The sequence below is a fragment of the Hippopotamus amphibius genome, chromosome 13, assembly GCF_030028045.1.
Source record: "Hippopotamus amphibius kiboko isolate mHipAmp2 chromosome 13, mHipAmp2.hap2, whole genome shotgun sequence".
NCBI classification, from domain to species: Eukaryota; Metazoa; Chordata; class Mammalia; order Artiodactyla; family Hippopotamidae; genus Hippopotamus; species Hippopotamus amphibius.
This window is the reverse complement of record NC_080198.1, coordinates 26,647,091-26,672,708: the sequence shown is the minus strand read 5'-3', so window position 1 is coordinate 26,672,708 and position 25,618 is coordinate 26,647,091. Positions and strand designations below refer to the sequence as shown.

Below are 25,618 nucleotides of genomic sequence, written 5' to 3'. Positions count from 1 at the left end.
GGTATTCCAACTCTAATACTCTTAAAGAATCATTTAAGAAAAGTGTGACCAGGCACTATCAATTCAAAAGCAGATGGCATTTGTTGCTTCTATGAGACGAGCTTAAAGGGTCTCTTGTTTCCCTGCACTGAGTCAGCGCAGAGGTAAGAGCTCAAGGCCAGGAGTCAGACATCTGGGCTGACATCTAGTTCGATCAGCCACCAGCTGTGGGCCAGGTAATGAACTTCTCTAAGCATCAGTTTCCTTCTTGGAAAATAGAGATAATGACAATATTTCCTCCACATGGGGTGGTTGTACAGATTAATAAAATAAAAAGACATTTCTTAAGTGTTGAACATGTGCAGGACACTATTCTAAGCATTTGACATATATTAAATTCATACAGTGCGTCACCATCACCAACTGAGTCAGTACATGTGAAAACCTCTGCACAGGGCCTGGCACGCAGTACGTGTTCAATAAACGTTGGCTGTTATTTTCATGTTCTCTTTTCCTTTCACATCCAAGAGGCTGATTTGATAGTTCCAGTTCCAGGGCACAGGCTGGGCTGTGTTTGCTAGCGGGTGGGGCTGTTAAACCTTCAATATCTGCGCACTGAGTATGGTGGTTCTGTTCCACGGTTAGAGTGCTTCATGAAGCACGTGACTAATCCTGCGGTAAGAGGCCCAGCCATCTTACTTCTTCTCTGCTTTGCTGGCCCTGTACCAGGCTGTGGTCTAGATCCTCTCTCTGTTCTATTTCTCCTTGGCTCCTTAGGGCTGAGCTCTTAACAAGGAGATCCCTGGAGACCAGCAGGGCTCTGTAGAGTTCTCTGCATTGTAATATGGACCCAAAGCCCAGTTTGCAATATGGTAGCTTGTTGTCAAAGATATAGGTACACATATAGCTGATTCACTTTGTTGTACGGCAGAAACTAACACAATACTGTAAAGCAATTATACTCCAACAAAGATGAAAACATTAAATTTAAAAAAATTAAAAAAAATTCACCAGAGCAACTTAAAAAAAAAAAAGATGCTTGCCATCAATTATTTTGTTCCCTATACAGGTGTGCCACTCCCACTGAGAGGTGGGGTCTGTTATTCCTCCATCCCTCTTGAGTCTGGGTTCGCCCGTGACTGTGGTGACTAAGAGGATAGGCCGGAGGTGGCACCACATCAGTCCTGAGCCTAGTCTTGGAGGGTGCCGGCAGCTCTGCTTCTGCACCCTTGAAAGTCAGCTGCCACTGTACAGCTGTGCTGAGATTCCCATGCCGTCAGAAGCCCAAGTCACGTGGAGAAGCTTAGCCAGATGAGACCCCATATAGGGGAGAAATAGGCACGTGGAGACACATCAAACTATCAGACATTCAGCCCCAGCCCAGCCAAGCAACTGACCCCTGTCAGTACGACATGGAATCAAAGACTCCCCTAGCCAAACTCTTCCTGGATTTCTGACCCACAAAATTGTGCACAAAATCAACAGACTGTTTTAGGCTACTAACTTTGCCATAGTGTGTTATGCAGCAATAGATAACCAAGATATTCAAGAAGGTATTACTTGGTCTCCTATTTCCCCAATTTTATCCACTGCATGTATTTCCCTGGAGGATGCTTTTGGGAGGTTGCTGATGGTCTAGGACAGGATTTGGGCATTCCTGGGTCTTCTGGCTATAAAAACACTGAGTCACCTGATTCTTACCTGATTCTTAATGATATTTATTGGGCACATATGTATGGGGCACTGAGCTAGACATCTTATGTATAACTAACTCAATTATTCATCTCTGTAGAACATTAGAAGGCTCATTCCACCACTTCACAGTTGAGGACAGTGAGGTTCAGAGACGTTAAGGAACTCTCCAGAGGTAAACCAGTAAGTGCTGGAGTTGGTGTCCAAGCGCAGGTCTGGTTATTAAGAGTCTTTTCAGGACATCAAGTTGTTGATATTGTGAAAATGATGTGTCATTGTAAAGCTCTTTCTTACCCAATGATCACCTGGGAACTGGGAGAAGGGAAGCCTACTTATGTGACATATAGGGACTCTGCGTCAGACAGACCTTGGTTTGACTAATGCTCCATTACTTACTAGTTAAATGAGCTTAGGAAAAAAATTTTAACTTCCTACAGCTTCTACAATCTCATCTGCAAAATGAGAATACAACAGTATCTTCTTTAGCCGGATCTTGTGAGGCTGAACAGGTGGACATCATGTTAAGTGATCAGTGCAATGGCTGGTGCGCAGTAAGAGCTCAAGAAGTATTCGCTGCTATTGTAACTAGTGTTTAAGTCACTTGTGGTCACCTGGGAGTTGACTGCACCAAGTGTACTCTCATCTATAGTTTACAGACTAGGAAAAGGGTTGGCAAACTCTGGCCTGGGGGGTCAAATCTAGACTGCTGCCTGTTTTTGTGTGGTCCATGAGCTAAGAACGGTTTTCACATTTTTAAAAGAAAGGAAATCAAAAGAAGAATCCTATTTCCTGACATGTGAAAATTACGGGAAATTGACATTTCCACGTCCATCAATAAAGCTTTACTGGAACACAGCCACGTCCATTCATTTACATCTTGTCGGTAGCTGCTTTCATGCTACAAGGGTGGAGGTTGAGTCACCATGACAGAGACTAAGTGGCTTATAAAATAAAAAATATTTACTATCTGGCTCTTCGCAGAAGAAATTTTCTGACCTCTGGACTAGAATTTGCTTAAGTGGAAGCCACTGGGGTGGGGGTGGGAGAAGAATCATAAAATGTAAATTTTTCATCTTAATATGACCATTAACTAGTTGACTGACTACTTGTCTAACCTGTTGGCCTCCTGTCTTACCTATTATAATAGGGCACAGAGCTAAGTGTTTTTTCCTGATTCCTTCTAGAAATACAGCTTTTAGATGGTGCCTGAGGCAGGTGCTAGGAAGGATGTGGAATAGGAAACACTTCCCACACCTTGAAAAGTTCATAAATACCCTAGTGGTAAAACAAAAGGCTATTAATATTTTAGTACTAATAAGAGTTCTGGACATGAGGCTCCAGGAAAAACCATAGTAACAGGAAAAGGGAAAAAAACAACAGAGGTAAATAAAGACAATTCACACAGGTACCAGACAATGTAGCAGGGACCAGTGCGTGGACTTGGCAATGAAATATCAGGATTCTAATAGGCAGCACGTGTTGCTTATTTACCCCGTGCCAGGCACGGTTTTCAGTGTTTCTCATGAACCACCTCATTTAATATTCCCAGTACCTTCGAGAGGCAGTCTCGTCATCTGTACCTCTCTGTGCTGTTGTGAAGATTAATGAAGACGATACACATGGCAGAATAAAGGACATGGCCAAGTCCTCAGTATGTGCTAGCTGCTGTTACTGCTGTTGGAATTGCAGGTCTTTCTCTTCTATTAGCAAAATCAGCTAATTTGCCCTGGGTGCCTACATTTGCCCCTATTTTTCCTCAGCCTCCAGTTTTCATGCTCTCTTTTGTGTGTGTGTGTGTGTGTGTGTGTGTGGCAGGAGTAGAACGGGCAGGGTTTCCATCTAAAGGCACACAGCCCCTGTGAGAAGCATCACTCAGACCAAGAGCACGTCAGTAATCAGCAGGTTTGGAAATACCCCAAAAAAGGATGCGGTCATTTCTATCGGGGATTAGAGGCAGTGCAGGGAAATGGTTGAGAGCACAGACTCCGGGGTTGGATGCTGTGTGGCCAAATTTTCGCTCCACCAGTTACTAACTGACTTCACTTTCCCATGCCTCACTTTCCTCATGTATAAAATGGGGATAATAGCACTCTTCATAGAGCTGCTGGGTTAATAAGTGAGTTTCTAGAATAGTTCCTGGGGCATATAGTAAGTCAGAACTATGTGTCAGCTATTAGTATCATTTCCACTGGAAAATCGCGTTGTTCTAGGTAGTCAAACTTGTATATTAAGCTTGGTCTGGCCCTGCACTATCAGACAGCTGCAAGTGGCTATTTAAATTGAAATAAATGAAAACAAAATGCAATTAAAAATCCAACTGTTCAGTTGAACTAGCCACATTTCAAGTACAGGTGGCTGGTGGTTACCATATTAGACAGTTCAGATACAGACTATCTCCATCATTGGAGAAAGTTCTCTTGGACAGTGCTGGTCTAGACTCAAGAGACGTTCATAAATATAGGTTATTACATTTTTTAGTGATAAGAGTGAAGAGGCGTGTCATTCAACTTCCATGTTAGAACAAGAGATCAGTTGGAAGAGGACATGGATTGTCAAGAGCCTCATCCTCTGGATGAAACAAGAACTAAAGGTGGATGGGTATTATGTAAAGTGATAAGGACGCCAAGAGAGGACCAGTAATACTGATGTAATTGTAACAGGATGGGGGGAGCAGGGCATGGAAAGTGGAGAGGGTGAAGTGAGTACCTACTGTTCTACAGCAGGGAGGCAAATCATCTCTGTGATCGATAAAGCAAGAAACTGCAGTATAAAAACAGTACCTAGAGCAAGGAAGATAAAAAACAAACAAACTTGTTTGCAAGGACCCCTTCTGGGGTAAGGCGCTGAGTGGAAAGGGATGGGACAGAGAACTCTTGCTTTTTAAAAAATAATTACTGTGTTTCTGTACTACTCATATTTTAACCACGGATGTATATTTCTTTCATTAAAAAAATACCGCAAAAAGAACAAAACCAGTGATAGAATTTTCAGCATTCTAGCATTTGCGAGAAGAATGTATCTTCTCCAGGGTAACTTCTTCAAGGTTTTTGCTTGACTGAAATCATGATTCTGAGAAGCAAAATGTAGCAGAACTCCCCTCAATACATAATCTGGATGCTCTCAGTGCATCTTGGGAAGAGGAATAAATTGTAAGTGCCAACCGAGGGACTGACGGCTTGGGGGAGACAGAATGTGCCCGTGGGTGGATGTACTGGGACTGTGTGTGCGGGTGAGCAGTTGAGCAAACCTCGGTGGCTCTTGCTTGGGGCCAAGTGACAATTACAGTGAAAGCCCCTTCCAACACTCTCTGAGCACTAGAGGAAAACACAACCCTTGAAGTAGATCTGGAGTCATAGACAGCGTGACGGATTCCCAGAGCTCTGCCACCAGAGGGGCTGAAATGTTTCCGATGCTTGCTGAAGATCAAGGGTGTTCCTGGCCAACTGTGAAGCGCTACGCCCGTGTCAGCACCATGTACGTGCCGCATAGATGCACATTCACTGTGAGGCCATCTTCCCTCGCTTTCCTTTTCAGGAAGGCCAGGTTTTATCAATGCGGTTTTTACAGATGTGGGAACTGTGATACCAAAACTTTTTAATGGGTCGGTCATCAGGTGGCCGTTGCTCAGAAAGATAATCGCTGGCTTTCAGAATGTGATTCACATTTGAAAGAAAAGAGCTAAGCATCAAAATGTTTTAAAATAGAATTTCTCTAAATTGCCTATAAATGGAACCAGTGTTAACATTTGTTCCGATAATAGAAAGAGAATATTGGATTCTAAGTCTGGACTCTCACTACTGTTCTTTCAATGATTGGCTATGTGAACTTGGGAACAGCAAATTGTTCAGTTTTCTCATAGACATAGAAATACTTAATACCTGATACTTGTCTCCTCATTTTACAAATGAAGGAACGTGTGGCTCAGAGAGGTTAAGCTGCTTCCCCCAGGGAACACAGCTAAGAAGGGGTAGAGCTGGGACCTGAACCCAAATGGATCTGACTTCAAAGGATTCACTACTGTATTTTGCTGCCCCTTACCCTGCCCTACCTTTTTCACAAGATAATTTACCAAAGTCTGAAGATAAATTCCAGACGATGGCTTATGGAAATACTCTGAAAAGCAAAAAGTGTTACTTTATGATGCTATTCACCTATGACCACAATAAGACCTCACGTGTAATGGTGGATGTAACCATCATGGATATTCTGAAACGACCTCTGAGGACCACTGTAGAGCTTCAGAGGGGCTGGGGAAAGGTGGGGGAGAACCGAGGCTTTCCTAGAAAGCATCCTTAGGCAAAAACATGAGTTGCAGGGCTGCTGGTTGACTGCACGGCTTCTGTGCATGTTCATACATATTGATTGTGATTAAACTATTATCATAGTGATGAGTGTAATAATGCCTCCTCCAGCCCGTCCCACCACACGACTCAAAGTTCCCACCTTTCATTAAACACAGAGCTGCGGGCACTGCTGGGGACGCGGGCAAGAGGCAGGGAAATGATCTCTATTAAGCAAAAGCATTCTGTTCCATGCGCCGATTAGGAGCCGCAGACTCATTAACGAGGAGAATTGTTCGCGTCTCCTGTTGCTCAGGGTACTGTGCTCCGAGACTGGGTCCAGGAAGTGTACGTTCTCATCTCTCTTCCCCCCCTGGGGCTTCCGAACAGATGCCCGATTGAAGTAGACCTGTTTTTCCTTCCACTCTCCCCCATTTCTGTCCCAACCCTTCATTCCCAGAGAGGATTTCTGCAAGGCTCAAGGGCTCCTCCAAACCCACCCTTTGAATGTTGCTGAGATTTAACAGTGGTTGCCTGCTTATTATTTGCCTGGCACGAGGCTAAGCGATTTATTAGTAATTAACCCTCACAGGGGAAGGCGGCGGGGCGGGGGGGGGGGGGCGCCCGATGATATCACCATTTACAGATGAGGAAACTGAGGCTCACAGAGGTTTACTGACCTCCTGCAAGGCCCGAAGCGGGCGGCATCATGATGTTGGTACGTGACCGTGGGTCTGCTGGGACTCCAAGGTTTGTACCCTCGGAAGGATGCTGAGCTGCTCTTCCATTTGCCTGTTTACACAGCAGCCTTTCATTTTAGGAGAAACTCGGAGAGTTTTAATCTTGTAAAATCTCCAAGCAGGCACGAAGGCTTATTTTTATTCGATTATGAGTGGGGGGCCCTTGGCCACCTCTGGCATTTCCGGGTTTTGCTTTGCCTGATAAACATCTCTCAACACTAAGAAGCCCAACTGAACGCAAGCTGGAAGAGGCCAAGGGCCATGTCCTACCTGTGTCCCTGCTTCCACGTAGCCTTGGTGCTGAGCCATTAAGGCCTGTACCATCGTTACTGAAGAGTAATGTTTCTGCATGAAGCGACCACCTGTCACCCCTGCTGCCCGCCCCTTCACCCCACAGCTGCCTCAGCCTGAACTCGAAGGTATAGACTGTGTACATCGCTGCCGGCAACAACTTGTCTCCTGTAGCCAGCCTAGGTCTGCTACAGAGTGGAGAGGTTTTTCTCCTTCTTCCTGCACCGTGCCCCCCACCCCCAGCTCAGGTAAAGAGTGGGGAAGACAAACACGTGGATTAGATAGGAGGCCTGGGTTCTGGGATGGAATGAGCTGTTCAAGTCATTTTCCTTCCCTGGCCTCAGTTTACACAACTGCAGAATGGGGTGGCTAGAATGTATCACAACTTTCCAAACTTCTGGCATCAATACCACCTTCCTGATTTGGGCTATTGCCCATGTGCCATCTGTACTGTATTTCCTTATTTCCTTAATATTCTCCTTTAAATTGGCTCACTTTTTAAAATGCTTAATTATAAAAAGAAACTTGGTATCACTACCATCAATGGAAACTCAATATCACTCTCAATAAGGTAAGCATAAAAATAAATACAACATAAATATTATGCAATGAAGTGATTACTTCCTAGGTAGACAGGGTTGCCTGCGGAGGCTGCTGAGCTTAAGGCCTGTTCACTCTCTCTTTCTCTTTCTCTTCATTAGACATGAAGATTTGAAATTTTAGAGACGCGAGAGGCAGATGAGCGCTCAAAAGAAACTTTCTCCTTGATAGAAGGAGAAGGAGGAAAATAAATTAAAAAAGAAAGAACCCTCTCACAATTTGGTGTTGTTTAATACTGATTTGCTGCATCTAATATCCTCCCAGGTAACATGTGGTATATATCCTATGCTTGGAAAACACTCAATGATATGCTAGGAGAAAGGCTGTCAAAAAGAAGGAGAAGAAGAATAAAAAGGAGGAGGAGAAGGAGAGGAGGAAGTGAAAGAAGGAGGAGAAGCAACAGCCTTGTTTGATAGAGTTTGCCAATGTCCGTGGTGCAAATACGTCAACTCTGGTCCATTTCAAGCTACCAACAGGACATCACTGAATGTGGACACTGAAAAGAGCTGCAAAGAACTGGCTCTCAAGAGCACGTAGGAACTGAGCACATCACTGGAAACACTGGATTGGAAAATCTCAAAAGTTTGCTTCTGTGGTATGTACTCTGGATAGCAACTTCCAGATAACAGAGATAAGGTCATTTTTTTAAAAAGTCTTTCCCAATCTACAACTCTAGCTCAATAATTTACATAGAGCAGTCATTTGAACCATGGTGGCTGACTGAGTTACTGATTCTAATTCTCAAGACTTAGTGACATAACCACAGCAACAACTGCCATCCTAACATGTTAAAACAAGTACTGAATACGTATCCCATTGCAGGTATATAACATTTTTCCTATTTATTTCTAACAATACCACATAGTATAGGTCTTATTATTATTCCCATTTTAGAGGTCAGTAAACTCAGGTGAGAAGTTCGTTAATCTGCCCAAGATTATATTCTGGTAAGGGGCAGAACTAGACAAGCAAGTAACCTTGGTGTATGTTGAAATAAGCCTGATCCAATTTAACATATGCTCAGAGAATGGGATATTCAATTCTGGTTAAGCAATTGTTTTGATTAATAGAGAGGCAGTCTAGAGACGATGTGTGCATGAAAAGTCCTTGAAGAATTAAAGCACAAAATGATAAAAGTACACTAAACTTAGTGGAAAATATGTTTGATGAGTCCAATTTTTGAATATGAGAATGTGCTGAAGTAGAAGTTATAAGAGAGTTTGGTTGATCTTGTTACAGATAACAGTTTGGGTTGCTTAGGAGAAATGATGCTATGCTAAGGACTGAACCGGTGAGAAAATTGTTGCTTAAAAGTACTAGGGTCATTTCAACCTTCCTACAGGTTTAAGCTGAAGGAAGGTTAAGAATGGCTATTTATGAGGTCCCCACAACATGCGAGGGGCCATGCAAAGCCAACGTCCCCTTGACTCCCTGAAGTAGGTATTAACATCCCCACTCTACAGATGAAGAAACTGACACTCACAAATGTTCAACGACTTACTCACGTTCCTGTAACTCTGGGCTTCACAATCACATCTCTCCCTCTACCTTTCTGGCGATAAGCTTCCCACTGCATGTGGCTTGGAGGTCAGGTCAGAATCTCTGTCTTTTAATTTCAGAACAATTATTTTCTGTTTGAAGCCACGTACGTGTTTGTTAGGTACTTCTTTCACAGCTGACACTTCTATGACCCTGTCGTTCAGCATCTCACAGTCTAAAGAAAATACTGTGTCTATCTTATGTTCATTTTGAATGATACTCATCAGTTTACTAAAGAATATTAAGGGAAATGGTTAACTTTGGACGCTTCTTTTTTTCTTCTTCTGAAAGCTTCTGAAGGGTTGCCTTGGACAGCAGGTATGTTAATTGTCAGCTGTGTTTTCAAGGCACGAACTGGAAATGAGGATGATGTCCTACTAGGTGATAAAATTATCTGTCATAGACCCCACAGTGGATGTCAAGCTCTGAAACACTGGGAAGCAGCTGATGAAAGAAGTCTGTAGAAGACATGGCAGGTCAGTGCTTTACAGTTCCTGAGTGTTTCAGGGCACAGTGTTTTTGTTTGGTCCATGTGAACAAAATACGTTAGACAACATAAGTCTTGCCTTCCACTGCTGGCTCGAAGCTTCAAAATTAGAAGACCACAAACACAACTCCAGCTTGTAGCAGGTAGCTGGTCTCTTTACGTTCCCATGTAAACCCTAAAATTCCATAACCACTGGCAAGGTCCTTCATGACCAGGCCAGCTTCCTCACTCCATCCCCGTTATTTCCCTCCTTTTGCTCTGGCCTTGCCCTGAGTCACAATGGACTGCCAGTTTCCAGAATGTATTAGACCTCTCCTTTCTTTTCCAAGTCTTTGTACCTTGGAACATTCTTTATTTTCTTCTTTGCCAGGTGAAATTTTATTTCTCTATTAGATCTCAGGTCAAATGCCTCTCCTCCATGGCCTCCCAGATGAGATTGGGTCACTTTGGGCCATGGTCCCATTGCATCAGCTATTTCTCTCTTTCTGAATAACTGCCATGCTTGTAAGTTACTTGTTGAGGCTATGTCTCCCCCATGAGAATGTACAATAAAAGGCATTGTCCCTCTCATTCACTGCTAAGCTCCCAGTGCCCAGCACATAGTAGGTACTCCATAGGCATGTGTTGAATGGGATAGCATAAAATGAGAGATTATCTGCAAAGCATAACAGAAGTGGGGAGATTTTGAATGTCTATTCCTTTGGTTTTAGTGTAAAACTGATGGGCTGGTGGGTAAATTATAAAATGTTTTTGCCAATAAGATGTGAAAAATAGATGACTTTCCTTCAGGAATGATTACAGGTGGTGGATGGTTCTTGGAAGAATCACTAACTGACTTCATCCATGGGTTTCTGTGCTTCTATGGGGACTAACATTCTGAGGATAATAAAGCAGTAAATCTAAGCTGGAGTCTCAGTAGCTGTGCGACTTTGGACACATTACTCAACTTCCCGCATCTGTAAAATGGGGATAATCATCATCTCTATTACATAGGATGACTGTGAGGCTCAGATGAGACAATGCATGTAAAGCACTTAGCACAGTGCCTGGCACATAGTGTATTCAATACAGGGAAGCTTTTACTACTGTGCTTGGTGCTTCTGTCCAAGGCAGGCACCTCCACTCTGAAGTGCAGAAGCCAAATACCTTGAATCACATGAATCCAGCAGCTGATAATTTGATGAGGTTACCCTCTGAGGGTGAACCAAGACCTCTATGTCTACACTGCCATCACCAGCCCACACTGTAAAAAGCCATTTCTCCCATGCTGGGCATTCCCTGAGGCCGAAGCAAAAATGGAACGCCATCAGGGCTAACACTAACGAATCAATATGAACGCCCACCCCGCTCTACCACTTGAACTGCTTCCCAACCACAATGTTCCGTGGACAGAAGTGAATTCCCTCGATCCACTTCTGGCCTTTGACCAAGGCAGCCGTCTTGTTTTCCGGCCTGCCATCAAGAGCTCTGCACCAAAGCAGTCCGTGCTGCTGCCTGATCTACACTGACATCAGCCCTGCTCTTGGATTCTAGCGGGAAGAGAACATGTCTACTTCGCTTCATTTCTAAGAGGCAAAAGAAAATGCTGGCAAAAGGGAAAAATGGGTGAATGAGGGTAATTTGAGACCTAGGAGATGGAACACACCGTAGGCTTTGGGCTCCCGACAGCCCTAACATGGGCTTTATCCTCCCTGACCCGAGTGGCTTCCATGCTATGTTGTGACCATCTCAAATGGATGTAGTTGACAGGAGGGATACTGGGTGAATTCTAGGGGGCTTCAGGGAATTTGATATAATTGTTCTGTCTGCCGAGGGTGGGGGTAGGTGCCTCCTACATCCTCCCTGTTCCTTGGAGGCTCCAGAGTTTAGAGGGAGGGAGGAGGCTGGTCGAGCTGGAGGGCTTAACCTCTCAGAGCCTCCGTTTCATCACCTGCAAGAGAGCCTTGTTGGAGTGGGATTGTTCGGAGGATTCAACGAGAAAAAATATATATAAAGCACTCAGCCCTGTGCCAGGCACTTAGCAAGTGCTTCAAGGATAGGAGCTGAAGCTCTTGTAGCTATTTTGGACTTCGGAATTCCTCTAACATAGCCATCATCAGATTGCATGGAGGGGAACTAAAAGCCAAAGGGTGGTCCCGTGTTCCAGGTCACACAGCTCCTTGATGACAGGCAGAGCTGGGGTCCCATCCCAGGTCTCCTCGCTCCACGATGTCTTTTTTAACTGTACCCCATTGACTCTCAGGACTTATTTGGCTCAGCTGAGCTCTCCGTACGTCACAGTTCTCGAGCCTTCCACCTTCGTCCCCTCCAGCTGAATCTTTAGCCTCAACATCCACTCAATCCCTGAATCCAGTTTGTGCTGCTTTCAAAATATCCTGCAAAAATGCCTCCTGCTTTCCTGCCACGTGGCCACTGTAGCTGCTGTTTTGTCCAGAAGATTCTCCCCTCCTCTTTACCCACGGCTGGTCCCTTTAAGTTTTGGCCCCCTCCTGCTTGGAGAGACTGTCCAGGACCATCAGCTGAAGGAATGCTCCCCCCAACCCCACTTTCTCTCTGTCTCCAGTTTGATGTCTGTACAGCAGTGCCTCCACTCTATAATTTTCTTCCCTTCCAAAATTCTGTCTCCTTTCCTAAATGTACGCTCCAAAAGGACAGAGAACATGTCGTCCTTACTCACTGCTGGGTCTCTAGCATCAGGCACAATCCACGACCCATAGGTGCTCTGCAAATATATGCTGGGTGAATGAATGAACAAACAAACAAACAAAGAAAAGGATTCCAGAAACAGAGTGTTTAGTAACACCTGGATAGGACCGAGGAAAGGATTTTAACTTGCTGGGAGGGGGACCTGGACACCTGCTTGTCCCCCTTCTTGGCCTCCTAAAAGAACAGCGCGAGGCTACCCACAAAGACAGGGACTCGTCCAAGCAGGCAACCCACACAAAAGCACATCTTGCAGTCGGGGGAAATGGGCGGAGAGATGCTAACTGCGACTTCCAACTGGGCTGATCTTTCAAAAGTTCGAAAGGCGCCTGCCTCCCTAAATCCCCGGCTGCTACTGCTGCAGGGGCTAGGGACGGAGGAGAGGAGGGGTGTGCTTGGGCGCCTCTCGGGCTGGCACGGAGAAGCCACATCTCCTCCTCCCTCCTCCCCCCAGCTCCTCTCCAAGAGAGGAAGCAATGCAGATGGAGACGAGAAATAAATATTCCTGCCTGCTCTGTGCCACTGCAGACGTTTTCCAAAATGTCTGGCTTGGACCACGAAATCAAGCCCACCCAGGAAAGGAGGCGCTCAGCGGGAGAAAGAGGGGGAAAGGGTGGCATATTTGTCGGTACTTGTCAGCTTTCTGGGGGGCAGAGCACATGGCTCAGGCTTGGCAGCCCCGCGGAGGTGGGGACGTGGTAAGTGCACCGTAATCCTTGAAGAATTGAATCAGAAACGGGAGCAGAGTTAAGGAAATCCTGCCAGGGTGTCGGCACCATCTCTATGCCTTTGTCTGGGGTCCCAGGACTCACAGCTGGTTCTCTCATCCTCGATTTCAAGGCTCTTTCCGCAACACCTGCTGCCTCCGCTCAGCCCTTAGATCTCCACCCTGCTCGGGGGTGATGACCACCACTGGGCCGCAGGACGTCTTCAAAGACCCTTTAGAATTTGGGCAGGAGCTCAGGATCCACGTGTGGAGAAACTCCTGCCACCTCTCAACGCAGCTCGCCTTCTCCAACACTGGAACACCAGCAGGGATGAGAACATGGGCTGCAAATGCTAAGTGGGTGCTTTTGGCCTTGGGGTAGCCAAGTACGTGGGAGAAGTGTCACGAAGGAAGGGAAGTCACAGGCCCAGCAACAGCCCTGAAGTGTTCCGTGGTTACGGGGACTTCACGAGGCAGGCTGTGTGGCTGCAAAATGTCTCCGAAAAGGGAGATGATAGGATGCGAGTTTTAGCCTGAAAACTCCTGCATGGGCTACGCTAGGTCTTCTTTGTTTCTAATCCTCCCGTGAGAACCTCCCCGGCCCCCCGTCCTTGATAGCACCACCCCCACCCCCACCTCTCACGAGCTCCCCTGGTAAGTCGGGGAATTCGGGTGGGGCCCTTGGTGGACTGAATTCTACTCAGTGAAGAGCAGAGGGGCTTTTCTGGTTTGCACTGGTTCACATCCAGTGCAGTAAAAACAGTTGCTCAAAACGAAGACTCAAAGAAAGTGGTATATTTTGTGGATATCAGGGGAATGTTTTCCAGAAATGCTGCATTCAATTCTGCCTTTTTCACCGTTTTCATGACTTCACTGAGGAATGAAAGATTATCTCATATTTCCCACTCATGTGCCCTGAATCCTTCTTTATGAATCTTCCCCACTCATTTGCCCATCTGCCTTCTAGTGCCAGGCAATTGCCAGCTGAATCCCACTCTCTCCAGGAAGCTGTTCAGTGGTGGGGAGAAGCTGGCAGAAGACCTGGGTTCCTGTCCCCATTCTTCCCATTGCTGTGTGACCTTAGACAGATTACTCCCCCTCTCTGGGCCTTGGGGTTTTTTTTTTTTTTCTCCTGTTGTCAAAGAAGTGGGTTGGATAGGTTTCCTTTCAGCTGTGACACATTACGGGTGGTTCTACTGAGTGAATCTGATAGAATTCCTATTCTCACCATCCTCTTTCCACCCTGCCTTTGCCAACAAATTCCAGAGACCAAGGCGATGACACTTTCAGGCCTGAGTTCAATCCTCATACTTGGGAGGTTCAGAGATGCATGTCAAAACAAGCTGGGCATGCAGATATTGTGCATACACAAACAATCTAAAAATTGTCTTAAATGTTTTCTGTCTACATTTCCCTTAATTCCCAGGAAATCTAATGTGTGGGTTAGGGAAAGACCAAAGTAAGGTATATTTGGGAAGAACTTGTGTGCATGTATGGTTGCATTGTATAATAAGCATCTTAGCTGTCTTTTATTAATAACAGCTGCCATTTATTGAGGCCTACTGTGTGTTAGGACTATGCTAAGTGCTTCCACGCATATTATTATCCTCACAACAGCTCATTATGGAAGAAATTATCTACCCCCCACTCCCATACAGCACTGGTGGTTGACCACAATTAACATGCACAGACATAAGTCAAAAACAAAAGGACACAATGGCACGCCTCCTACAAACCCAAACCAAAACCAAACTCAGGCTCAGAGAGGATGAGACACCTACTGTAGATCACAGAGCTGGTTAATATAGGTACTGGGATTTGAACCTGGTTCTGCTGGATTCCAAAGATGATGATATGCTACTCCCTGGCCCATGCTGGGCTTTGCCTTGGCATTCAATGCCTTTCTAGGAGATTCTTCACCTCCCAGAAGAGATGTTTTAAAGACCCATAGATAGTAAGGGTGTTTTAAAGACCTATAGATAGCAGATCCTATCCAAACTGACTGCCTTTCTTATGGTGGTGTTAGAGGAAGACAGCTGGTCTCAGAGCCAGCAAGAACCCTGCAACCAGAAATGGCAAGAAAGCACACAGCTGCGTGCCTGCCTAGCACAGAAGGATGGGAGAACCGGGCCCCCGAGGCAGCCCATTTAGAGTGACTATCTCCATTGATCACTTACCTACAGTGAATTAGGCGGCCATCCTTCCACGACCTAACTCACTTCTATGTGCATGCCCAGTTCTGGCACAGAATTAGAGCTTTGCAGAATCTGTACAGATTGGATCATCTGCTCCAGAGGTTGTAAACTCCAGTGTCCCCAAGCGCAGCCAGGTATGGGAACGAGCCAAAGAGCCAGCAGAGGGGCTACAGGAAACTGGCAAACACATGTCAGGTCTGTGGGGATGACCCGACTGAGCTCCAGCAGACAGTTGCTATGCGTACTTGCAGACCCAGGGCTGCTGACCGTCCACTTCACGAAGAAGCCCTGGAATACTGACACCTCTGAATCCTCTCGATTCTTAAATGTGGGCAACTAATTCAGTATAGAAAAGTGTACCTGATGCAGTGAGGACCAAATAAAACTTATTTACATGCTCTATCTGACTTGTAGGGCTCCACTGGTAACCTCTAAAATTAATTTTCCTCATTTTCAGGGACTGGTAGCCTAGAAACATTAAGTGATCTCCCTGAGACAGCTAAGGTGAGCACGGAATGGCAACTCTCTCTTTGGATACATACATACAGAGACATACATGTGTGTGTCTGTGTACATGTATATACATACATGCATATTATATATTCACAAATTAAATAGAAATGATTTTGAATTACCTGTTGTTATGAAATGTTCAGCTTATTTTCCTATGTTATTATTATACATTGGTAGTTGACTGCAATTAACATATATACCCAAACCCAAACCAAAATGACAACAGCACCGCACCCCAAACCCAAACCCCAACTAGAACAAAAACCAGGGAAGAAAGAATCTCTTTACTTACGGTAAACGACAAAAAAGAAGAAAACAAAGTCCCCTCGTCATATCTGGATAATTTTGCCAGCACTCCTTCCAGGATTGTAACGAACTAGTAAAACAGCAAAAAAGGAAAAAGAATGATTATTTCAAACTATGATCATCCACAATAAAGAGCAACTTTTCCCAACCGTCCAGAGACCAGCAATAAGCTCTTGCTCCTTTTTAAGTTCTATTATTTGGTTCCCGTCTTTGGGGAAAGAAATAGGCTGCCTTTACATAGAAATATTTGACTTATTCGGCTTTCTCTTCATTATTATGTGATTGCAAATATAGAGTGTTACAGAAGTGCAAAGTGACAAAATATTATTGAGTTGCATATAGCATGCGATAATATTAAATGCACTTTTCAAAATCCAAAACTGCGCAAAGCAGTTTTTACGTTACATATTAGCACTACATTTAATCCAATCTATTTTTATTTGTATTTTATCAGTAATTTGGGGGAAACAGAAGTTTAGCACTGGCAAATATAAATGTCTTCCCATTCAGCATTACTTAGTTAAAATTCTATAATTCATGAGGGTGACTGAAATAGCTTTATCTGACTTTTATGTTTTACTGACTCTCACTGCATGTGAAACTAGGGGAAAGGGGGTTTTCATGATGGCAGAATTCCTTATTACCGTTTAACTTTCTGTTTTTAAAAACCTAACTTTGTCAGGGCTGAAACACAAAACAAATATTTCCCGCATAACCTAGTGCAACATTTGGGGACAAATTCTTATTAAGGTGACATATGCCACTTCATCAATTCATCTTCACACGGCTCGCAATCATCAGAAAAATCATTTGGAGCTGCGGCTGGGTGACGTACAATCTTGTTTCCTGAGAAATACAAGTACCCAGTGCAACTTTTTAACGTGTTACATTTTAATGGAAATGCAGACATGACAAAGCAATGTTTACAATGAAACATTTCACCTGAAGCTGAAGGTTACCTTTGCAACCAAGAGTGTTATCATTTCTTTAACAGTTTCTTCAATTAGTTCGTCTATTTTTGAATGGTACTGATGCTAAAGAACACAGAAAGACAAATATTAGCATGCTTGGGAGGTGACGGCATCGCATCCGTCGTAATTTTTAGACAACACAATTTATAAATAAATCCTGGCCGGCAGACCCAGTTTATTTCCATAGTCCCAGAAGCAGCTGTAAGATTCTGACTCCAGGTCTTTGACAAAGAAAGATCAGAAGCTCTTAAAAAAATTACCAGGCACATTGTCCTTTACCCAAAGCTTTTGTTGGCTTTGATATGTGTAGACACAAACACATTTACAAACAGCATGCATGGATGGCTTAACGGCCAGTCTGGCAGTGTGATGATCTGGGTCTTACAAACAAGGTAATAATAATTTAGTACAGAGGATGAACATTATCTTTGGGGAAACTGCTGGACCATGTGACTTAGGGAGACACAAATTCCGAAGAGAACTGACCAAGACACTGACTGACTTTGCAAAAACCGTTCTCAAACCATCAGATCCTTTGGGTTACTGCCTCAGGGCTCCCCGGTTCTGTCTCCAGGTGCTGACTCAGTGTGATGGCAAAGTGTCTCTTTATGAACCCTTGCGGTAGTTACTCTGTCTCTTCATTTGTGGAGAAGCAGACCCAGGGTTAGAGCCTCTCCTGAGACGGCTGCTAAGTTTTTCATTTCTCAAACTGCCGCTGTCAATTAAACTTAAATAGTAATGCAAAAACAAACCCCCACACAAACAAAAATCTGCTGTAAATGCCAGGAAAAAAGGAAAAGCGATTTCAACAGAAGATACTGTATGCCAGCTCCTTGACATTTATTAGATCATTTTAGTATCCACTTGAATTATTCCATATTTCCTTAATAAAAAATAACAATGCAAAACATTGCTATTTGGAAAGGAAAACGCACTTACCCACTCTTTAGCAAACTTTCAGAAGGATGATTAATTAGGAACAGAAAAGAAAAAGGAACAGTGCAAATAAAAATTAGGACAAAAAGACACATGTGAAAAATCAAAATTAAACCATCCAAAAAGTTATGAAAACATACAGAAATATGAGCCATAGTAATGTGGTTTGATATTCTCATCACTGGCCATCAGAATTATTGAAAGGGAGCAAAGGGATGTGAATTAGGTTAATTCACTTAAAGTCATAGGTGAATTTTGATTGTAATTGGAAGACCTAGATAAAGTCCCAGTGCAAACTTAGGGAGTCATGATGTCTAAGAAAATATGGCTCGGTTTCCTCATCTGTAAAAAAACAGATAATACTACCACCCAGGACAAATGATAAAGGGGAGAAGCCAGCACAAATGACTGATTTTGGAAAGGATACAAGGCAAACCCTGTATGAAGATATTTAGCAGGTCTGTTTAATAATAATAATAATCTTGATTATTACTATTATACAAAAAACAGGGCTAAGTCCTTTCCTTCCAGTCCTGTTCTCAGACTCATAAATCTGTTTTGAAGATCAAACTGAGGGTGTAGATGTGAAAAGATTCTGTCAACTACAATGGCAATTCAAATATTATTACTTGTTCAAGGTCAAAAAGGAGAAGATAAGGGGAGGGAGAGATCAGTCATCTCATTTTAGTTTCTCCTTGTAGTTGATTAGAGGAAAATAATAAAATGAATGGCCCATGTTATGTGGTCCCGATGACTCAGGACCCATGTTGACTCTACTGCTAGTCAGTGGCATAAACCTCAAGGTAAATGCAAAAACTATCTGCAGAATTCTGTGCTAGAAACACAAAGAAAGATGTCAGAGCAAGCGAATTTCAGGAGGACTGACAGGGCTCCAAAGGCATTTTTAGGTCTCGAGATGAGATCCAGAATCACAGCTTACTTTCTCTTCTCATGTAACTGCCTCGCTCCGCTAGATGTTCTTTGGAATTGCTAGAAATGATTCACCTTTATTAAATTAATTCTGAGGTTTAATAACTCAGAAAAGCTAGTTGCAGGCAAAACAATATAATATGAAATATGAAATGAGGGGCTTCTAACCAAGCCAAGAACATCACTGAGAATAGAAACAATCTCTCGAAACACTTGGCTGAAATGGCAAACAAAGCCAAGAGCAGTCATTCTCTACGCACCAAGAAGGGCTGAGGCTCTAGCTCTGAAGACTTAACAATGTCATTCTTTGTCGAAAGACAAATAGGCCTTCTCTTCAGAAGTGGGGGAACCTCAAACCTTTTCATTCTCCAAGGAATCCAAACTAAAGTATATGGAGACATGGTGGTTTGTGGGAACCTCTTCCTGCCTTCAACATCCCCATGCCACATATGGCCCTGACTACTCTCCAGGTAGTCCCATGGTTTCTCCCTTTCTCTCTAGGGGAATATTATGATCTCTACTCCTCTCTACTTTTCGTCATTTCTACTTATGAAAAAAATGATTAATCTGTCTCTTATTTCCAGAGAAAACTTGGGCATGTTCATCTCTATTGGTCTACCTCCTCATCTCCTCAGTGGGGCTAGAATTATCCCTGTTGTGAATGTAGAAATCATATTCACCTAACAAAGGCATGAAACCGCACGTGGAAACATGGTTTAGAAACTCAGAAGTGCTATCTGGCAGAATTACTACTACAGTTACTAATTGATTAGTATAGTGGTTACATGTGTATATACATTGCTCTAAATGCATCTAAAATCTATACACTTTATTGTATGTAAACTATAATCTGAATTAAATAAAACCTACTTTGGGAAAGGTAGTAAGGCAGGGTAATATCTACCCCGATTCACATGTAGCAAAGGGGTACGTATCAAAGCTGCCCCCATTCCTATTCAAGTAATTACAAGATACATGAATTCCTTTTACCAGATTCTCCTGAGACTTATGAGACTGACTTGCTTTTCTGGAGAAATAGTAAGTACTCCGCCTTCTCTCTGCTCTTTCTTGGGAGATACACTGCTCCAAGCAGATGTGAAGCTCCAGGAAGAGATGTAAATACTGCTGGGGGCATCTTTTAATTACCATCCACCTAACTAGATTATCTGGTCATAAAATTTCTTGCAGGCAGAGGAACTACCCAATTCTCTCTGCATCCTAATATGGGTACCAAAAGGGATCCTTCCTATTTTTGCATTTTCCAATCCTCTCCGTTGGCCTTCTTAGATTGACTTGACCCTAATAATAATAACAATATTCCTAAGTTATATTCCGGGGCACTAAATCATGACAATAGCAAGGGAACTACTGATCTTCACTGGCGTGGAAGCTTTGGAGACTTTACTTTTGCTTCTGACGAGCTAAGTTGCAGCAAATTCACAATCACTTCGTGAGAATTATTCCACTTGACTTCCTGTGCTGCACATTTTGCCTTGTCATGGAACAGATTGTGTGTATGTTGTCTTTCTGTTAAGACCATCTGACCTTGGAAATGAGATGAAAACACACTAGACCAAGTGAGAAACTATTTAATACACAATTTCCTCTCTATTGGTGTTTCACAAATTTTAATGAAAAAATAAATATTTAAGATGGAAAAGTATGGTTAACAAATGTTTCAACAGCTGCCTTTAAATGAGACTTTATCCCAACGATGAAATTCAGGAAGTGATCTTAAAATTGGAGAATACTGTATCACCTGGTCGGTATCTAGTCCAAAATACCTTAAGGGAGTTGGAATCCAGGTGGAAGCAGGTATTAGTAACCAGATGTATCATATGAGCTTACTATCCAATATTCATGAAATGAAAAACCACTTAAAAACACTGGGCTTCTCTCCTCCCGATATCATGTTTCCAGCCATCCTTGGCCAATCTCACTTTAACAATTCAGTTTTACATTGGAGATGAATATCCCCATTCTACAAGGTGAGAAAAACTGAGACTATTTGCATAAGACTTGCCAATAAAGTTCTAGTCAAGGTCACAGCCACAGAGCAAACTCCTTGAAGGATGTGTATATTTACAGACAGTGATGTCTGCCTTCACTCTCACTGTTCTCAGTCACTTGGTATTCCAAGGTCAGAAGAGGCCTCAGACCATTTCTCACAAGCTGGTCACTTAGGGGTCTCTGATTCAATTATATTAAGGAGAAATGGTATAGCAGGTCTCTCTAGCATGGCTTGGGAAACTGACAGGCTTCAGATAAGAATCACAGACTAGAATACAGTATTGCATGGGCCCTTAAGAAAGATCATTTAGCCTGGGATGTGTATGCACTAGTTCTAGGAAATTGGGAAAAAACATTTATGAGTCTCAGTTATTGTTTTCATTAAAAAAAACAAAACCACATTGAATCATTTAGGAGTAAATACATGACGTCTTTTTTTTACTATACCAAATAGAACAATGTCCAGAAAGTAGTTTAGCCTCAAAAATGTTACCATTTGGGAATACCCAAGACGACTTTCTACTCTTACATCCAGAAATTAGGAAGCTTTATCACCAATTTTGACAAGCTACATACCTTTCAAAGGTTATGTGTCACATGCTACATCTCTGATTTGACAAATGACAGCAAGGTTATGACAGTAAGTGACTTGCTCAAGGTCACATAGTTTGATAGCTAAGGTATAGAGTCCATATGATGTAGTTATTAAGCCACTGGACAGTTTATTCTAGAAAACCAAGACTTCAAGATTAAGCCAAGGTCATTCTGCTCCAGCACAGAAGTGATTAGTGGTAAAGATCAGTGACAGGGTCCACTGTGAGAAAATCTACTCGTTATTTCTAGTCATCTATCTCCAACCAGGGTCTATAGTTTGGCCTGACAAGGCCCTGAAAATGTATGGTGAAATTGTACAAAAGTATTTTTTTTCTGGGAAATGGCTTCATACATTTCATCAGATTTTCAGTAGGGTTTCTGACAACTCCCCCGACTCCACTCTTCCTCCCTACTCCTACTACCCTCCCCAAACCCCAGTTCAAAAAGAAAAGATCACAGTGACTTGATTGTCTGAAAAGATTGTTTAGCCATCTGGCCAAGTATGGAGGAGTTCTATAATCACAGCTACCATTGAGTCAATCTGAAGAGGGGCTGTGAAAGCTCTCAAGGGGGAAGGGAGGCCAATCCTAGTGAAACAACCCTTCCCTACCCTGCATGGTGTCATTGTTGTGAAAATCAGTTAAAATGGGCATCTCAAGCAGCTATGAGGGGAATTAGATAAACTGGACTCCATAAAACTTCAAAAAACTATTGTGCTTTAAATACTACCAAGAAAATGAAAAAAAAAAAAAAAAGAAAAAAGAAAAATAACAACAACAAAAAACCAACCCACGGAAGGCAAGAAAATAGTTGCAAATCATATACAGGATAATGGTCCAGTATCCAAAATATATAAAGAACTCTCATAACTAAACAATAAAGGACAACCCAATTTTTAAAATGAGCAAAGGATTTGAATAAATAGACATTTCTTCAAAGAAGATACACAAGTGGTCAATAAGCCCATGAAAAGATGGTCAACATCGCTGCAAACCAAAACCATAATGAGATATCATTTTACACACACTGGGATGGTGATACCAAAAAAGATAGATAATAAGAAATATTGGCTAAGATGTGGAGAAATAGGATTTCTCATACATTGCTGATGGGAATGTAAAATGGTGCAGCCACTTTGCAAAACAGTTTGGCCATTCCTCAAAAGTTAAACACAGAGTTACCATATGACCCAGCAATTTCACTCTTACGTATATATCCAAGAAAGGTGAAGACATAGGTCCATATGAAAACGTGCACTACAGGAATGTTCATGGCAGCATTACTCGTAGTAGCTAAAAAGCAGAAGCAACTCAAGTGTCCATCAAGTGATGAAGTGATAAACAAAATGTGGTATATCCATGTAACAGAATATTATTTAGCTATAAAAAGGAAGTACCAATGCATGCAACAACATGGATGAATCTTGAAAACATTATGCCATGTGAAAGAAATCAGACACCAAAGGCTACACCTGAGAGTCCACTGATGTGAAATGCTTGGAATAGGCAAATTCTTAGAGACAGCAAGTAGAGTGGTGCTCATCTAGGGCTCAGGAGGGAATTACTATTAATGGGTCTGGGTTTCTTTTTAGGGTGATGAAAATGTCCTACCAATTGACTGTGGTGATGGTTGCACAACTTCGTGATTATACTAAAAATGATTGAACTGTACCCTTTAAAAGGGCGAATTTTATGGCCTGTGAATTATATTTCAATTTGAAAAAAAGAAGCTCAAAGGAGAAAAATTTTAAAGGGATGGGACTCTGGAAAGTGTGAATTCAAAGGGATTTTAATGAACTTATAGATCACTAAAAACAAGGTTTTTGCAGAGGGCTCTGGGAAGCCTAAGAGATTGTTCAGAGTCCCCCAGAGAAGCGTGGGTGGGTGGGTGTCTGGTGGGCAGTGAAGAAATGCAGAGGTGAAGAGGAACGTGGTGGCTTGGGCTCTGGGCCCCCTCTTCCTTGAATTCCTGCTTCTCATTTCATCTGGAACAGCTCTAATTTTATTCATGTCATATGCTGGCCTTCTTGGTAAGGTTTGAAGAACTGAGTCTACAGCTAAAAACAGCCTGAATCAAACTAGAATAGTGCTATCATTTTACAGATGAGGAAACTGAGGTCTGAAGAGGCTGAGTGACTCGGCCAGCTCCAGTCTGCAGCACAGCCAGGGCAAGAGACCCAGGGTCTGGGCACCCAACCCACGCCTTCCTCAGGAGCCTGTCCTTGGTACCTCACTTCTTCTCCTTAACTCTTTTTGGATACTGAGCCTCCAGACCAGTGGTTCTCAAAACATGGTCTCCAGACCAGCCAGCAGCAGCAGCACCCCTGGGAAATTTGTCAGAAATGCAAATTCTTGGACCACACCCCAGACCTATTCGAAACCCGTGGAATGAGACCCAACATTCTGGGTTTTAAGAAGCTCTCTGGATATTCAGCTCTGATAGACACTGAAGTTTGAGAACTCCCGCACCAGATCATTCTCGTGCAGCAAACGGACCCAGGAAAGAGAACCACTGGCACCCTGCATTTGACCCCCGTGCTTAGAACATAGACCCTGGGGCAAGGCGCCCAGCAAGAAAATCAATTAGGAGCAGCAGCTAACAGGGATGGCTGAGGAAGCTGACTTGGAGGGGAAAGAAGGTTAGAGATGATCTTGCCAGGAAGAGAATACCACCAACCCACATTTAAAAATGGAAGGTGCCGAAAGAGAAAATAAATAACGAATAAGGAGCAAATATAATTTAGTAAAAATTCTGAGCATATAAGGCTGGTATCGAAAGATCTGATTTAGGAGCAATTTATGCCAATTGGCAACAACATGAGAGTTGCCAGAAATGTTTCTGAATTAATTCTAAATTGGTATATGAATATCTGGCTGGCTTAAGGCCATCAGAGAAAAATGATCATGACAGTCTTTAATCAAGCCCAAGTTGCTGTTTCTTTCTTCTTTACATTTTAAATACCACTTTGGAATTGGAAACTTAGCAAAGGACTAAACTTTTGGTCAGGGAAGATTCACAATCATCTCAATCTAAGGAGAACTGAAAGCCTGCGATTTCTTGGAAATTCAAAGCCTGCTGGCTGGGGACTGGGTAGCAGGGTGATCTAACATTATACATCCTGGAAGCTGCAGGATGCTAGGAAGAGCTCTCTCCTGCTGTCCAGATGTTCAAAGTGATAAAATGTGCTTGCAATGTGAAAATGACTTGCATCCTGGCAAACAGATCTGTTGGAGATGCCAGCCTAATAAATAAGGTCATCAAACTTCCTCTAACTCAAAGGAACTTTATGGCCACCCTAACCCCAGCCAAGAATCACTTCCAAGTGACTGGCATAGTCATCAGCACATTCCTTAGAAATTTACTTAACAAATAGATACCAAACATTCATCCGTGGCTTAATCCACAAATGTTAGAGTATATTTCTGAAACGAGCAGACTAGTGTAGATGGAAGGAATTTGTGAAGTTTTCTGCTGCATGATCAATGGAGGGGGGGAAAGAAAATCTGTATTTTTTTTTTTTTTTTACCTCTTGGCCCATTTCCATGCTGCAAAGTTTTGTTGATTGAGCTTTGGCATCAACCATAACATTAAACATGGTGCATATTGACTGTGGGACTCGAAAATCTGTTGATCGACTGGTTTTTTGCAGCTTAACTTCAAATGCAATCCTGGTTCTATTAAAACAAAGTAGGAAAAGACCAATTCAGCATTCAGATGGCAGCAGGTGGAGGAGACATTTTCTGAGAGGTCAGTGAAAGAGAAAATTGAAGGCTGTAATCAGTTTCAATCGACAATGACTTCACATGTGTTCTTTTTAAAATGACTTTCCCAGCTAAGGAAGGCCTATTCACAGAGACAGCCACGTAAACCCTTCCTTTCTCTGCAGAACATGGAACACCTGTAGCTTGGCATATTTCTGTCTATAGTTTACATGCTATGGAGAACCCTAATTGCAGCAGGATGAATGAATGAACAAAAGCCCAATTATAGCATTATAGCACATATAAGTTCTCTCACACTGGCAACTGACTACCTTGAATCACTTCATTAAAAAACCAGCAAAACCCCTCCCCCCAAAAGCAGCTTCTAATCTCCAAAAATTTTACTGGGGGAATATCTGAAATGACATTTATTGCTCTCTTTTTT

At 42.9% G+C, this 25,618-nt stretch overlaps 1 protein-coding gene across 17 annotated transcripts in view; it reads right to left on the bottom strand.

The window, feature by feature from the left end:
• The window catches only part of CADPS (calcium dependent secretion activator), a 451,700-nt gene that overhangs the window by 52,503 nt on the left and 373,579 nt on the right, over positions 1–25,618 (bottom strand). For 15 of the 17 annotated variants that reach the window (XM_057706171.1, XM_057706172.1, XM_057706169.1 and 12 more), the window contains 3 exons: positions 24,999–25,146; positions 16,991–17,065; positions 16,018–16,101 (listed from right to left, as the gene is read on the bottom strand). In XM_057706171.1, the coding sequence (XP_057562154.1) occupies positions 16,018–16,101; positions 16,991–17,065; positions 24,999–25,146 (307 nt within the window). Of the gene's footprint in view, positions 1–16,017; positions 16,102–16,990; positions 17,066–17,941; positions 17,957–24,998; positions 25,147–25,618 lie in introns of all 17 variants that reach the window. The other 2 variants (XM_057706179.1, XM_057706186.1) reach the window with 1 other exon arrangement.